The 15,784-nt window shown below is 41.8% G+C and overlaps 1 protein-coding gene across 1 annotated transcript in view; it reads left to right on the top strand.

The window, feature by feature from the left end:
* The window catches only part of FSHR (follicle stimulating hormone receptor), an 84,346-nt gene that overhangs the window by 57,137 nt on the left and 11,425 nt on the right, over nt 1-15,784 (top strand). Inside the window, exons 3-8 of the mRNA XM_074168038.1 lie at nt 225-299; nt 693-767; nt 8,584-8,655; nt 11,119-11,196; nt 14,662-14,730; nt 14,846-14,920. Of these exons, the coding sequence (XP_074024139.1) occupies nt 225-299; nt 693-767; nt 8,584-8,655; nt 11,119-11,196; nt 14,662-14,730; nt 14,846-14,920 (444 nt within the window). The remainder of the gene's footprint in view (nt 1-224; nt 300-692; nt 768-8,583; nt 8,656-11,118; nt 11,197-14,661; nt 14,731-14,845; nt 14,921-15,784) is intronic.

The following is a 15,784-nucleotide window of genomic DNA, read 5'->3' as shown; positions in this document are numbered from 1 at the left end:
TTCAGCCTCAGAAGGTGCCTTTTCCTGACTGTTGGTGTTTGCCTCAGTGGCAGCTCAGCAGTGCCTCTGGGGTCTGTTTTCTTATCTGATATCCACCTTGGTTTTAGAACTGATCAATAATCTTGGAAGAAGTTCCAAGTGAATTTTTCACTTGTCCATTCTCTGCTTCGCCTTTTTATTGATAGCATGGCTTGAAATATCTTGACTTTCAAATTATTTTTCAGAGAGATCTCACAGAATGATGCCTTGGAGGTCATAGAAGCAAATGTGTTTTCCAACCTTCCCAAACTACATGAAGTGTAAGTAATGAGCAATCTAAATTCAAAGGAGACAATTATAAAGATTCATTATAGGTGCATATCAAAGGTTTTGCAGTTTGGCTCAGGTAAGCTCTGAAGAATTCATAGTGATAGAGGAACATTTGAAATCTCCCTTTGTCTTTTCCACCTTCTTAGCTAAGTGTCTTTTTCTTTCTTTGGTCAGCCTGAAACTTACCTTCAAACCACTGCCAATATCAAAAGGTGGTGGGGTCTGCCGGTCTGTTGTTGGCTGCTCTTTGAAATTGTGCAGATCTTCTGCTGTCAAAAAAAAACATCTCAGTGTATAGTAGCACTATATCCTGGGGCAATCAGAGATATTTTAAGATCAATATATCGATATATTTCCTCTGATGTTTCATTTTCTCTTTGCAGAAGAATTGAGAAGGCCAACAACCTCGTGTACATTGATCAAGATGCCTTCCAACACCTTCCAAGCCTCAGATATTTGTAAGATCTTTTGTTCTTTGCAAATACCATAGTCACTTTGAATGATACAGATGTTTTCTGCCCAACTCACGCTGAGCATTTTCAGCGATAAGACAGGATAATGTCCCCTCTTCCTCCACTAGTTACACATTGTCAATCCACAGTTTCATCCCCAGACCTGCACACAGTCCTCAGAAAAGCTGAAGATAATGTCCTCCATGGAGAAGTCCCACACGCAAAATCCTTGAGCCTTTCTAAGCAACAGGTTGAAACTGGGTGACAAGAAAAAGAGCTGGGCCTTTTTTATGTCTATACAAACAGGTTTATTTGAAAGTCTTTGGGACAAGATCTCTCTCCTCTGCCTTTGCTATGGCTCTGCCTCTGTTATACTTTGTACACATGGTTTTAAGCATTCGCATTCTCTTTTCTTTAGCAATGGTAGTGCTATAGCAATGGTTTTCATTAACACTTTTTGTGAGATGATTAAAACCTTAGAATATAAATGTATGGATGTATGGTATAGCTTTATTTCATTAGCTAGCCTCATCAAGAATGTCACTTGCACAGCTGTGGTTGTCACATCTGCTCCCATAGGGTTGCCATCACAATTCAGTGATAATTGAATCCATCCTTAAAATAAACTGTTACCCAAAAATATTTTCACAGCTTTTAGTGCATGATCTTGACATGACTAATAATGTCTCCCTCTGCATTAGAAGTCCAATGAACTTTGTTTAGCAGTAATTGTTTATAATGGCTGTAGGTTAAATAAGCTCCCTCCATGCTCTTTACTGATCAATGGCATATAGACCCAGCAGGATGTCAGCTTAACTTTTAAATGTCCATCCACCTGTAACCATATTTTCCTTAGTTAAACAAGAAACCTTACTCATTCAAAAGAGCCTGATGAGGATTTCTACATTTGAGTACATAAGAGTAAGTGCTTAATTGTCTAGTTAGATATTTCTTAAAGATGGGATGAAATCAGGTCAGTGTTCTAATAAGTATAGCTCCCAGTAAGCTAATGAGCGTTTAAGGTCTCTGAAAGTCACTAGCATCTGATGGGTTCTGGGCTCAAAAATGCCAAGAGGCATTGGTTTGAATTTGAATTTTAAGATTTGAGATTTAAGGTTTGCACTTTAAGACATAAGGTGTATTTTAGCAGTACACAAACCATAATTCAAACCCTCATTGAACAGAAGCATGTGGTTAGAGTTGGAGTAGGATTGTCATTGTCTCCAGTGTTTTTACCAATATCTGCTTTATCAAATTCACCAGGCACCTTGATAAACTTTGTGTGTGCGTAACTGAAACGCAGATTTTCCATTGGCAACAGGGAAATAAATCTTTAAATTTGCATTGTCAGGAGGGGAAATCATATGCCTTTTCCCTTTGGTTTCAAGCCTCAGTCATTCAGCAGTTACTGCTGTATTTGAGTAATTTTGACTACCTATGAACAAAACCACAGCATTTGTTTATCCCATGTAAAATCCCCAGAACAAGCTGCTATGGGTAGTACAGTTGTCAGGGGTATAGGTGGAGAGAAAGAATGAGAGCACATTAGTCTCATACAAAATGGAAGAAATGTGAACACAGTAATGAACACACTAATTTCAGTGATTTTTTAAATGTGGGATGCACCAATTTTAGGTCATGAGGAAAAGGCAAAACCCCACTTTCAATATCTGAAGTACCGGAAGTTTTTCTCTTAAGATTAGTTGATGCTCCCTCTTTTGAGCATTTGTCATTGCACACCCCCATATACACTGACTCAAACATTCAGACATGCTACCTGTATAAAAATTCAGCTGCAGCAGCTCTACTATGACCTATGGAAGCAACAGATTAAAAATACAGAGTATTGTTTGTCTAACTAACCATTCCTTATTCCTCTTTAGCAAGAAAATTCACTAGCTGAAATCAGGTTTAAGGTTTTCTCTCTTGTGGGTACACAGGACTGAAAGAGAGTCTCCAGACCACTGTGTCCTGTTTCTTACTGGCTCCACTCCGCATATCCCATTAATTAAGTGCTTTATTGACATTCTTGCTCTCCACTGTTCCCTACTTTTTCTTTTTTTTCCAGGGGAGGCTTTCCCAGAAATTCAATGATTAGGTGACTAGAAAATTTCCTCTAATTTTATTTGTGGCCACTTAATTCACATTCATTCTCGTGCAAAAGCTTTTCTCTAATTTAAATTGATAAAACTTATCTTTGGTGTTTACTCCACTAAAGGATTTAAGCTGCATCCCCTCTGTGCCTTCATTTTAGGAGGCAAGCACCCCCTCCCTGGTATGACTATGAACAGTACAAAAGGTGCAGGCTTCATGGCTCTGAGCACCTGAACAGATGAACGTGTCTTCACTGCTAAAGGCAAGGTTTGAAGTAGCTTTGCTGGGGGTATAAATCAGTGCAACACCTTTGGCTTCAGAGGAGCTACATCAATTCACACCACAGGGGTCAGGAGCAGGACGTGAAGTCCATGTAGGAGACTTCCACATAGCTGGGTGTGATGCTGAGTTACACCATGCTCGGGTTGCTCTCTCTAGGTACAGTTGTATCTTCGGGCTCTCTCTTGGCACATTTCTGTAGGAAAGTGCCATTTTCTCCATCACTTTGTTTCACTCACTGTTGCTTGCCCTTTTAGAAACCCCCCACCCCCCTCTCCAGAAAAGGCAGAGTGTTTTACTGCTGGAAAGAATAGAATAACTTAATGAGAAAGCAGAAACCCTGATGGAAGGCTGCAAAATGGCAGTTGGTAAAGGTAACCCAGTCCTGGTATTCACCTTCCTGTGACATACGAGGAAGGGTCAATTAGTGAAAATATAAGGCAAGATGCTGAGGGGAGTTAATGGGTTGATGGTTTCTGTGTTCAGTTTTGGAGTTGTGTGTTTTGGGGTTTTTTAGACAATACAGAAGTAAAAGGTTGTAAACATGTGGGACGAGTTTAAAATAATTAAGAAAAGGGTTAAGCATCGATGTGGATAGAAACGCTATCAGTAGCTATTTGAGAAATGATAAAATTTTAAGGCCTTGAAGGGAAACTAACAAACCTTTGTACATCACAGCCTAATTCTTCCATTAACTGCTGGAAGTTAGGAAGGAATAGCAAGTGGTTTCATAAATATCTTGACACTAAACAGATTAGAAGATTCTGTCCAGCCATACATGGGGTTGTGTGTGAGTGGAAAAGCAAACCCGATGGTGGTCCCACTGGGATGCACTCCTGTTGCTTACGTGGTGTATTTTCTCCCCAGCTGGGGTCCATGCCAGCTTCCCAAATAGTCCACATTGAGGCAGCAGAGCTGGAGATGGAGGCCTGTTCTCAGAGAGGTCCTTGGCCCAAACTTCTGCTGCAGACCCTGCCGTAGACCTCTGTCAGACCTTACTGGTCTGACCCACCAGTCAGAAGAGCGGGCACAGGCACCCCCGTATCTCAGAGGTATAGCGAGACCCAGCTGCAACCAGCACAGCAAAGCAGGGGAACTCGGGTACCTGCCTGCTGCTGGGCTCGTTGTGGTTCTTCTGGAGTTTCCAGTCACAGTGGCAGTCTGTCAGGGTACGAGATGCGTGGTCTGTGATTCCTCAAGACAGTGCAGTGGCTGCAACAGAACTGTTAAAACACAGTTCAGAAGACCTCGCACAAAAAATATATATTTACTGGCAATTTTCATTTAAAAAGAAAAAGAAAAATTCATCAGTGTTAATGCCTGAGACTGAGCCTGGGCACCACAGCCCATCAAATGACCTTTGCAACATGCTGCTTGCAAGGCTTTCCCTGTGGTCCTTCAAAAATAGTTGTACAGGAGCTAGGTCATACTTATAGTCAGGCAAGAAGCTTGGGCTAGTCTTGTCAGTCCTCTCATCAGCCTCACGACCTCGTTACAGCCACTAGCTGTTGAACATTTATATGCTTTTATCTCTGTCAGCTTGGGCACAAATACATTTCCCACTTGCCCCACTCCATTTGTCGCCTGCATCATCATTACTAGTATGGCAAAAAACACTGAGGAGAGAAAAAATGCTGAAAAAATGCAATGCTGAAATACTCTAAACCTTCTAGAAAAACGCAACCTTAACTTTCTCACCAGTCTTTTAGAAGCAGTGAAGAGAATTGCTAATTGGTCTTCTTGGATATATGCCAAAGAGACAGACTGCTGCAAATTGGTAACTTATTGACCTTTTCATGGGTACAAGATTATTTATCTGGCTCTCATTAGGGAGAGCTGTGGCATTGTCTGTTTAATAATGTAGTGATGGCTTTTCAAAGCTATTTTCTTTCCAAAATTAGTTCTCGTGTAATCTTTGTCCTTTTGTTCTTTATTTTACAGTAAATGTGTCGACGTCTTCTATTAAGCAATCGCAGCTTAAAATAGAAAGATTTGAATGTAACACTCCTTTCAGACCAATTTTGAGGGCATACAGCTGGATTGGAGGAGGGGGGTGGAATTTAGCTTGCAAAAGCACACATTTTAGCTGCAAAATAGTTTGCATTGTGGAGAGCAGAGCCCAACTCCAAAGTCTTGCAGCTGCTTGTACTTGCCCGGTCTTATTTTGTGGACCTGAAGGCATGGTTCCTAAATCCAAACCTGGATTTGCTGCAGATTCAGAGAAGTCCACAGAATCACACACGCTTTGTGTGGAGTTGGCTCTTCAGTAAAAAGAAGTGATGCTCCCCTCCGTCCTTTTGCACAGCAGCCTCACGGTAGAAGACTTTGCCCCCCAGAAGTGGGTGTTGTGGATTATAGGCTCAGCTCAGCCTTCAAGGCTGGGACACACAAGTCAGAGGAATCTCTGGCTGGAATCAGGCTTACGTGCAGTATAAATTAACCAGCATGATTAAGGGACACAAAAATAGTGCTTCCTGAGTGATGTTGTATTTATCTCAGCCTACCTTGGGTTTGCAGTTTAGCAAATACCCACACAAAGTTGATGTGCTGAACTGTGTTCCCAGTTTTGTCAGACCAGCTCCTACCAATTTGGCGTAAAAAAAGAGCAGGCATGTTGCTATATCTGGAGATAAGCAGCCAGAATCTTCCAGGAATTAGTTTCTGAAAGATTTTTTGTTCTCTGCTGATCATAGTGCTATGTTTTCTTAAGTGCTGACTCCAGTAAGCCTTTTCAGGAAGACAATTAATGCTTTGGAAAGCAGCCACCAGCCAGCTGAAAAACAGGTTCTTACTGAGCTGTTTATGCATGGCAAGGAGGGACTCAGTTATAACACAGATTAAAGAGGACACTTGTTTAAAGTGAGGCTACTGAGGATGTATACGTTATATGGTAAATATATTGACAAAACTGTCCTGCAGGAAAGATATTCAGTAAATTGGATTATCTACATTCTAACAAGATTATCCACTTAAAGGCCTCTGGAGATTTGCTGGTTGAATAAAAAGCGAGGGAAGATCTAGGCTGCAGTCTAGCTAAATATTTTTTTTAGTTCTTTTTCTGCAATTAATTAACAAAAAAATCCTTTCCTGCTTCTAATCACTGTTCTGTGCCTCTGTGCAATCAGTGCTTTGTGCCACCTGTAGATTCACTTCAATATGTAATGATTTGTCAGAGATGCTTTCTTCTTCACCTCATGCTGCTCAGTTGACACCAGCACAAATTGAGCCCTGAACACTTCGGGATTACTGGAAAGATCAGGATGATGGCATCACCCAAGGCCTCAGCCATGCTTGTTCACACACGTATGGTGAAAGCCCTGATAACCAGTGAGGCATTTGGATACGTTGGGAGTAAATCATCATTGGGAGCAGGGTTTGAATAGCATATGTCAGAGCACCATCACCTTCCCTTACTGCAACACGAGGATCGAGACTTTCTCAGGAAAGTACTGTAGAAAGCAAAGCTTCTCACGTCTTCTCCTCTGTCCTGCGCGAGCCACACACTACTTAGCAGCAGTCTGCTTCTTCATTTACCTACTAAAGGAAATGCATGCCGTAATTCGTATTTAACAAGGGGCTCGTAAAAAGAATTGAGTCGATTTTTAGCATATGACTCATTTAAAATTAAAGGCAGCTTTCAACTGAAACTCTGTACATCTCCAGTAATTTAGAGAGTGTACTTTAAAATACTGTAAGGGAGGAGTAACAGGTTCTTCTTCTATTGCTTCTAATTCTTTCAGTTAGCTCCTCTTACAAAGTATAAGTGCAGAAGTACTTTAAGTAATAAGGGTCTTGTGAAATCCACCTGCTTCATTAATCATGCTTTCTATTTAACTATATGTAATAGTTTTTCAAAGGCATTTTTGCAGAGCTTTCTTGGTCACATGTGACAGCTGTTATTTTTAAGCTAATGCAATGTCAGACCGCTCTGACTCCTGAGACAAAACAGTCATGACATTCCAGCAACTTTCCCAAATTGGCTTCTTGAATATTCACTATACTTCTTTAATTTTTTTCTTGCACATAATGCATTGCTTTTTGTTACAAGAAGAGACAGATAACAAGTTGGCTTTTCAACGTCTGAGGGTATCCAGTTACCACCTTGGGGAGCTCAGAGCAGTGCTTATGCAAGGGAATGACTGTTTTATGGACCTATGTGTCACCCTGAGTGCCCAAATGCAGGATTTGGTTGTCACATGGAGGTGTTCGGTTCCAGTTCAGATTGTGAAAACTGAAAGGCTGCAACTCTCCGGAAGTAATCTACATTCATAACAAACATCAAATTAATGCTGTTACTTTTTCCCAGCCTCAACCAGTCTTTTTCATCACCATTTAACCATTCAGGAGTTAATCTGAAAAAAAAAAAAATCACATCCAGTAATGAAAGAATATTGTTATGTTTAAGTGCCAGGGTAAAAATTACCTTCCATGTACTACTAAAATGTTCCTTAAGGAACCAGTATTCTCAGTGAAAGGTTACCTTCTCTACCATCTCACATATTAAAAGTACAAAGATAAAACTGAACTTTCAAGAACTAAAATTTTCTCTTTGTTTGGTAGAGTCAAAATGAAACATTTTGGTGGCTGGGAAAAACTCCCAGGTGGGTCCAGCTCCTCCTCCCTTCTGCGCTCAGCCCTCCTTCCAGCCATCAGCAGCCACTAGCCATCTCCTGCTGCACGGCAATGTCATGTTTATCCTGCCCTTGCTACTGCTCTGGATAACAAAATTTGCTTAAATTAGGTGTGCTACAGCTCTGTGGATACCTGTGACCCTGTTTCCTCGCTGGCTGTGGGCACAGGGTTGTCCTTCAGAGTCAGCATTTCTGGGATGATGTTTCCTGGACAGGAACTGCAACACAGAGGCCAGTGATACTCGATGTGGTGGGAGGGTGGAAGTAATTAAATATGGAGCCTCAGAACCATTTCCAGTCACACAAACAGCTGAAACATTTCCATGTGTTCAGTTCCTCACTACTGGAGGTGCTGGGGAATAAAGCGTCCTAAATATCTCCTAGTTTCATGAAATAATGCTAATTCCAGTGGAATTAATGTATCCTCTATTGGAGTAGAAGGTGGAAATTGTTGAGTTGATACTTTTATCTTAAAAGAGCTGCTATGAAAATAATTATCCTGTGTCAGTGCAACTGATTTCTTAGAATATGTTTGGGAAATTAACACCAAAAGTTTCCTGAGATCATCGGGAGGGACCATGTAATTATCCAAAGTAGGGTTTCTCGCTTGAGTTCAGTGGGGCAGAATTCAGCTTGTGCTTTAGAGAAAAATCTTTTTACATCACAATATCAAGTTTCCTATGGGCAAACCCCCTCTTTGTGGCTAAACTCTGCCTTTTGTGGCTGACATTCTAAGTCCCGTGTTCTTTCTTCTTTTTTAATTATTGCTTCCTTCCTGGGGCAGAGCAAATAATCTTCATCTGTTCTCTCCCCCTTAGGTTAATATCAAACACTGGCCTTCGGTTTTTACCTGCTGTCCACAAGGTGCACTCTCTCCAGAAAGTTTTACTGTAAGTTTTAACGTCTGCTTTTCACTTTTTAAAAGCTCCCTTTGAATGTTCTCCTGCTCCAACAAAACCTTTCAAGATGTGATTCCCCTTGTGTTCGCTTATTAACTTCGCAGTAGAGTTTTGGGTTGTAATTTTGTAGGCATTGATGATAACGTGGCCCAAAAGGTCTCAGTTCTCTCTAGGTCTCCCATCTCCAAAGCATTATAATTCACACTTTACAGACCACTCTTCCTTTAAACTATACCATGAGCATGTGCCTGGATGGCCCAGGGGACAGATAACAGCCTTTTACTCCTCTTTCACCAGTTGAAATCCAAATCAGGCTGGTTGCAGTGGAAATTTGTTGCCACCTGGTGACAGTTCTCTGGCCTGCATGGGAACTATTTCTTCTCTTCCTTTGGACAAGATACATTGTTAATGCATAGGCTAAGTTCTGCATGTTCAAATCTTGGATTAGAATCATAGAATCATAGAATGGTTCAGGTTGGAAGGGACCGTAAAGATCATTGAGTTCCAACCCCCCTGCCATGGGCAGGAACACCTCCCACTAGACCAGGTTGCTCAAAGCTCCATCCAGCCTGGCCTTGAACACCTCCAGGGATGGGGCATCCACGGCTTCTCTTGGCCACCTGTTCCAGTGTCTCACCACCCTCACAGGAAAGAATTTCTTCCTAATATCTAATATAAATCTCCCCTCTTTCAGTTTAAAGCCGTAGAAGATTTCAAGCTGCAGAAACATGAATCCTGCAATTGTCTTTGTAATGGACATTAATATAAATAAAAATGCATAGAAAACATAGAGAGGGGTGACTGAATATAGTGTACACGCACATATAAGATAAAAAATAAATTTCTGTAATACACTTCAGATACGTATTTCTATGAACTGCAGTTCAGGGCTCCCAGAAACCATCATGCAAATGCAACAGATACAGAGCTATAGAGCCTTCCTCCTGTATACCTTTATGTTTATCATCAGTCTTACATAGACTTGAATTATTGTGTCCTAGTGAGCAAGAGTTTGGTGTTTTTTTCATGTGAAACTCCTCACTTTCCTGTCAGAATAAGTAGGCCCTGATACTCCTTGAGTCTCAAACTAGACCTTTGTTCAAACCCTAAGGGCCCACTAAGGTCAATAAGAAAATTCTCATTGGCTTCAGCCTTGTGGGTTAAGATAAAGACAGTTTAATTAGAACAGTAATGGAAGAGGAAAATAATAATAATAATAATAATAATAATAATAATAATAATGGTAAAAGAATATACAAAATAAAGTGATACAACACAAGTCGCTCTCACCACCCAGTGATCGATTGCCCATCCCATCCCAAGCAGTGAAGGTGGGTTTCTGTCCCCCCCGGCCAACCCCCATTTATATACTGAGCATGATGCCTATGGTATGGAATATTCCTTTGGCCAGCTTGTCCTGTCTATGCTCCCTCTCAGCTTCTACAGGGAGCTGGAAAAGTCCTTGGCAAATATAAACATTGCTTAGCAACAGCTAAAACAGTATGTGTTATCAGCATTATTTTCATGCTAAATCCAAACCAAGCAGCTACTAGAAAGAAAATTAACTCTATCCCAGATGAAACCAGGACAATGGGTGCCGCCCTCCCTTCTTATTCCTACCTCTGCTGACCTCAGTTTGCAGAATGAGGCCTCTGTGTCAGTGTCACTTAATGCAGAGTTGTGGTTGTATTCAACTGTCAGCATGAGATAATTTTGGAATCGTGCTTAATTCCAAGCTTTGCAGATAATTCATTTTGTTCCGTGCTTTCCATCAGAAACAGCATGAAAACAACCATATCCCCAGCCTAAATTATGAGTAATACTGTTTAACTTCTTTGAGGTCTATTTTGAGCAAGCAACAGAACGTATATCTGCCGTTCCCTTTTTCCTATCAGTCAAAAATGCTGAAAGAAGTGAAATGCCTACTTGTCAGTTCAACAAACTGCATTGACAGGGGTCCCGCGCCTTAAGTTCTTAAGCACACACTAAGCTTCTAAGCAACCCCATTGACATCGCCAGGGGAATTATTCGTGGGCTGGTGGGTACCCTGCTGAATCAGGCCAAAAAGGCTAATAGCTTTTCCTTCTGGTTGGGAGGCTGTGAGAAGGGGTGGCCTTGCCGCCCCTCAGCTTGCAATTTCTGGGCAATATGTTTGCTGGACGAACTATTTCATCTGCCGTGAGATTATAAGACCTGGCTGGGCTTTCATGCATTTTAATCACTTCAGCCTATTTGGGAGGAAAGCATGGGGGTGTTGGAAATGTTTCGCTCCAGCCTTTTTTACCGGGAAGGTTTGTGCTCCACAGACAAAATGTCTTAAAAACTTATGTCTCTGCCTATAATAGTTCCTCAGATTGAATATAAGGAGAAATACTGTGTTTGAAATAGCATATCCTATTTGAAGGTTCACAGAGGTACCAAAAGGTGTCATTTCTATTGTATTTTATTTTTCAGAGATATTCAAGACAATATCAATATACGTACAATTGAAAAAAATTCATTCACGGGCCTGAGTTCTGAAAGTGTGATTCTGTGAGTAAGACACAGCAAATCCATTATTCTCCTTGTAAACTCATTTATTCTCCAGAATAGGGTCAAGGAAACCAGGGGATTGGCATTATTTCCTACACTTCCAAATTCAAATTAAGGTTTTAGACTTCTCCCCTGCCCGTGAATTCTCTGTATTCTGTTTCCCTGCCATGAAAAATGAATGCTTTTGTGGTTTTCTGCTGTATTCTAATCCTGCTCTTTATTTTAGTAGCACAGCATAGAGCAAAATTTAGTAATTACTGGTGCCAAGGTTAAACATATTCCACCTACAACAACAGTTCCATGTGGTACAAATTGTGTTCAGAAAGATGGCATGACTTATAAATATTTACAGTCAGACACATCATTCAAAGACATTTATTACGCGGGCAAAATATATGTAGATGTTGTGGGAATGCAGTGTATTTGTACACAATGTTAATGCATTGATACAGACCGGTTCACAGTGCATTTTCAAGCCACGTGGTTAGACGACTCTACATTTGACTTAAGAGTCATGTATTTTAATGAACTATCTGGCTTCTTTGATCCTTTCTGTTGGTATATCAAAATGTACTGTTCGCTTGCTAACAAGCTGCCTTCATTTCACCTAGCCAGTGCCCAGACTGGAAAAAATTCCCACTGTGTGTGTGCAGTTTACCTCGCATACCGAAGCAGACAAGCAGGATCTGATTGACTGACTGGGCTCACGTTGATTTTGGTGGGAGCAAGGTCAGACCATCAATATTTGAAGAGAGGCCAGTAATAAGTCACTTAGCTGCTATCTCTCCTTTTTCTCCGTCAGTTATGCACAACTTCTGTCTACATCAAGTTCCCTGAAGTTTTAAACACACACACGTTTTTCTCAAATATATATTCAAGTCATGATACCCCAAATGCAGTGGTTTATCTTTTCTCCTTCGTATTTTCAGAACACTGAGAAACAAGTACTGTATTTGTTTCCATAATACTGCTAAGGCATGAGATAAAGATCCCAGATTTTTACTGTGATTTGACCTCTCTGTGCCACTTCAGCAGCATGAAATTGGCTTCCCCTCTCTCCCCAGGACATCCCATTCCATGAGTCCTCTCTGAGGACTTGAGGCTGGCAAAATTGGCCTGGAGGGGGAGATACCATGTCCTCTTCCAGCTGCTTTGCCCTGCCTTCTGCAACAGCCCCATTGCCATGGGCTCCCCTCAACCACCAGTGTCTGCAGGAGCATCGTGAGCCATGCAAGAAGACCTGGCCACCACCCACGTGGTCAGATGAAGTCGTGACTCTGCTGTAGTTCTCCCTTGGGACAGAGGCCCCATGTGCTCTTTGAGAGTCCCTGATTAGTTTTTCGTTGTGCTGTGATGCACTTGCCTCATTTTAGACCCAAATTTTCTGGTTTTCTATACAAAACTGAAGTCACTGTGCAATGCAATAGAAAGTTAGGGCTACAGCAACATCATTTGGTGAAACCAGGCATGTCAAGATGGCATTAGAAACACCCAGGACCCACTGAGCCCCCACGTTCTGGAGAGACACAATTTTAGCAGGTTTAGCTGTGGCAGGCTCCAAGAATATTTAAGTCAGTAATTTGGATTGCATCTGATATTGCACTACGCATGGGATCAGCACAGACTGGAACTGTGGATACATTTAGTAAAAAAATGCTAGAAATTTATGGAAGAACTTCACCTTGTTTCCAGGTCCGTATGCCACTTAGAGCCTAAGATAGAGCTCTCCTGCCCTAAAATAGGCTATAAATAGTACCTCAGGGCCAGTGGCCTCCTGCACTGGATGAATTCTAAAGTGTGTTTTAGAAATACCACTATAGTGACTTGGTGACTCATTAGGGTGAGCAAAAGCCACTGTGTCCAAGCTCTGAATCTCTGCCTCCATTGTCACTTGCTGCTAACGTAAGAGTTAGTGGAATCGGTAGGGATGCTGGTTGAAGTGAGGGGAGAACTTGTCTTAAGAGAAACTTATCTATATGTGGTATAATGAGGTCCTGGGATTTAGGTAAATTTTGGTTTTTTTCTCTTTTTACTACTTGAATGCAATTAGACAGGTGACAGGAGTGTATAGTCCACACTGTATGGCAACAGTGGCTCTGATTATATGACCTCAGTATCTCATTGCATTAGCATCGTGTTTGGTGAGAGAATGCAGTAAGTGCTAATACTGTGATTAAAAGCATATCTATCAGCCTGGCAGCTATGAATGGATAAGATCAATGTAATATAATAATTGCTTTAAATGCTATGAGCAGGGACAGGTCTCTCCTCTGTGCCTGTTCACTCATGTCTAATAGTGCTTGCAAGTGAAGGGGACGGTGACAGTTCTCCTGACACGACCTGACAGACATTATAGACACGGAGCTGTGCACATCTGCCTGTCATGGTCAAAAGGGTAATCCTTTCAGCCAGACCCACAACTGATTTTCATGCTGACCTTAGCTCACCACCTCGGACCTTAGATAAGTGGGTCACTTGCATGCTCAGCTTTCAGTGTGAATTTAGAAACAAAAATGTCCAGGTTTGCTGACAGTTTAATTAAATCAGGCCACTTTTGGCATCAGTCAGACCTGTCACTGCCTGTTGGAGAGGGCGTGAGTTGCAAAGTGACGTTTAAAGCGAGATGAAAGATTGCACCGTAAAGATGATAAATATAACTGACCCAAATGTAAATTTTAAGACCGTGAAGGGAAGAAAGGGAAGGACGTTAAATGTTAATTCGTTAATGCACTACAGTAAAAACTTGGCAGAAAGCCCCAGGAGCTTCAACTCCCAGGTTCACTACCTGTGCCTCCCCTTGCGGGCAGGAGCCCAGGGAGGTGGGACAGGGGCAGCAGAGCAGGCAGGGAGTGTAATTTCTGGAGGCAGCAGAGGCAGGAGGAATCAACCACTTCCCGCGCAGTTTGGCACCACTGCCACCCCCCTGCTGCTCTCCTACCTGGCTCAGGGACAGTCAGCCTCCCCCCCCTCCACCTGCCCTGCCAAGGACAGGAGACCACCACTGATGGCCGTCTGTTTTTCTTAATAACTGGGCAAAGGTTATGCTGTGGCCCAGTGTTTCAAAAGCACCCTGAAAAAGGTAAAACTAAGTGGCACTGATAGCACCAGCAGGAAAGACCCCTCCTGGAATTAACCTGCAGCAGCCTCGCTGACTCTGCTGCAGCCTTCCTAGGGGAGCCCCGAGCAGCACCAGTGTCTCCATCAGCTCTGCCCTTGCTTCAGAAACCTCCTCCAGCTATCATCTCTCATGGTAGGGCTCATCTGTCCTATTCCTGTCCATAGTCTCCAAAGCCTTCCTCAGACTATTGGGATCTCACCAGCTAGTATTCGTGGAAATGTCACCATTTTAATATCCATTTAATAATTTTATTTGTTTGAGATCCCTTTCACTGATTTGAATTACATACATTTTAGTTATTAAGCATGAATATGAGCAAAACTATTTGGTTTTTTTCTTTACTGCAGGTGGCTGAATAAAAATGGGATTCGGGAAATTGAGAATCACGCCTTTAACGGAACGTACCTGGATGAGCTGTAACTATTTCTGTTGTTTACTATTCTGAAAAGCGATTATTAGAAGGTAGTAACTGCTGCAAGCTATTTTTTTAATCTCAGGTTGTTTTAGCATCACTATCTTTGTGTTTTTCAGAAATCTAAGTGATAATCACAACCTAGAAAAATTACCAAATGAGGTCTTCCAAGGAGCCAATGGACCCGTTGTTTTGTAAGTAATATTCAAATATTCTTTTTCTTGTTATTAACTCCCTAGAAAAGAACAGAGAAGAACATATGAATGGCAATCTGGATTTCAACATCTCACAAGTCTCGGAGTTCAAAACTGGAGGTGTAGTTCTAAATATAAAAAAAAAAAAAAAAGGAAGCCGTAACTGAAATTTCAGTCTAGATCCGTGTTTTCACTTTGTCCTCAAGTTTTTGGAAGTATTTGGATCCAGGGATATAGATCCAGATTCCTCTCCACAGCTGATTAAGGTCTGTAAGGGAGTAGTTCTGCTTCGTTTTTTTTCCAGAGAAAAATGCTGTTAGTTTTTTGTTTGAGTAAAATCAAGAATAGGTGAGCGGTGCTTAAATCCGAGTTGTTTACCACTGAAGGTGTGCCCCTGCATCTCTGAAGGTTAGTTCTAAAATCCCTCTAGGGATAGGGATTGGGACGTCCCGTCCCCTGTGGAGATAGGTGTGAGATACATCTCATGCAGCTACAGCAGGATGTCTTTGATGGGTGATAAGCTGGAAAGCGAGGTCTCAGCAGTAGAGAATCAGCAGTAGAATGGTTGTGGATCTCAGTCACCATTACCTCGAGCCACGGTTTGCCTTGGGGTCTGAAAATCCTGTGAGTGTGCACAACTGCTTGTGTTTCTGAGCACAAGCCATAACATGTAACAGTGGCAACAGAGGCATGGGCATCTTTTTTTGTCTCACCAATTCATCAGAGGTTTTCTCTCTTCCCATCCACCCTGGATGTCCAGAGAGGGCTAGGAGTCACCCAGAAAGGGTGTAAAGGGGTCATTGGAGCTATTGGAAGATTTTACACAGAGGCTAGACTGGTTAGAAATCTAAAAAAGAGGGAGAA

The sequence above is a fragment of the Numenius arquata genome, chromosome 2, assembly GCF_964106895.1.
Source record: "Numenius arquata chromosome 2, bNumArq3.hap1.1, whole genome shotgun sequence".
NCBI lineage: Eukaryota > Metazoa > Chordata > Aves > Charadriiformes > Scolopacidae > Numenius > Numenius arquata.
Note: the sequence above shows the minus strand (reverse complement) of the source record. Positions and strands in the feature narration are given on the sequence as shown.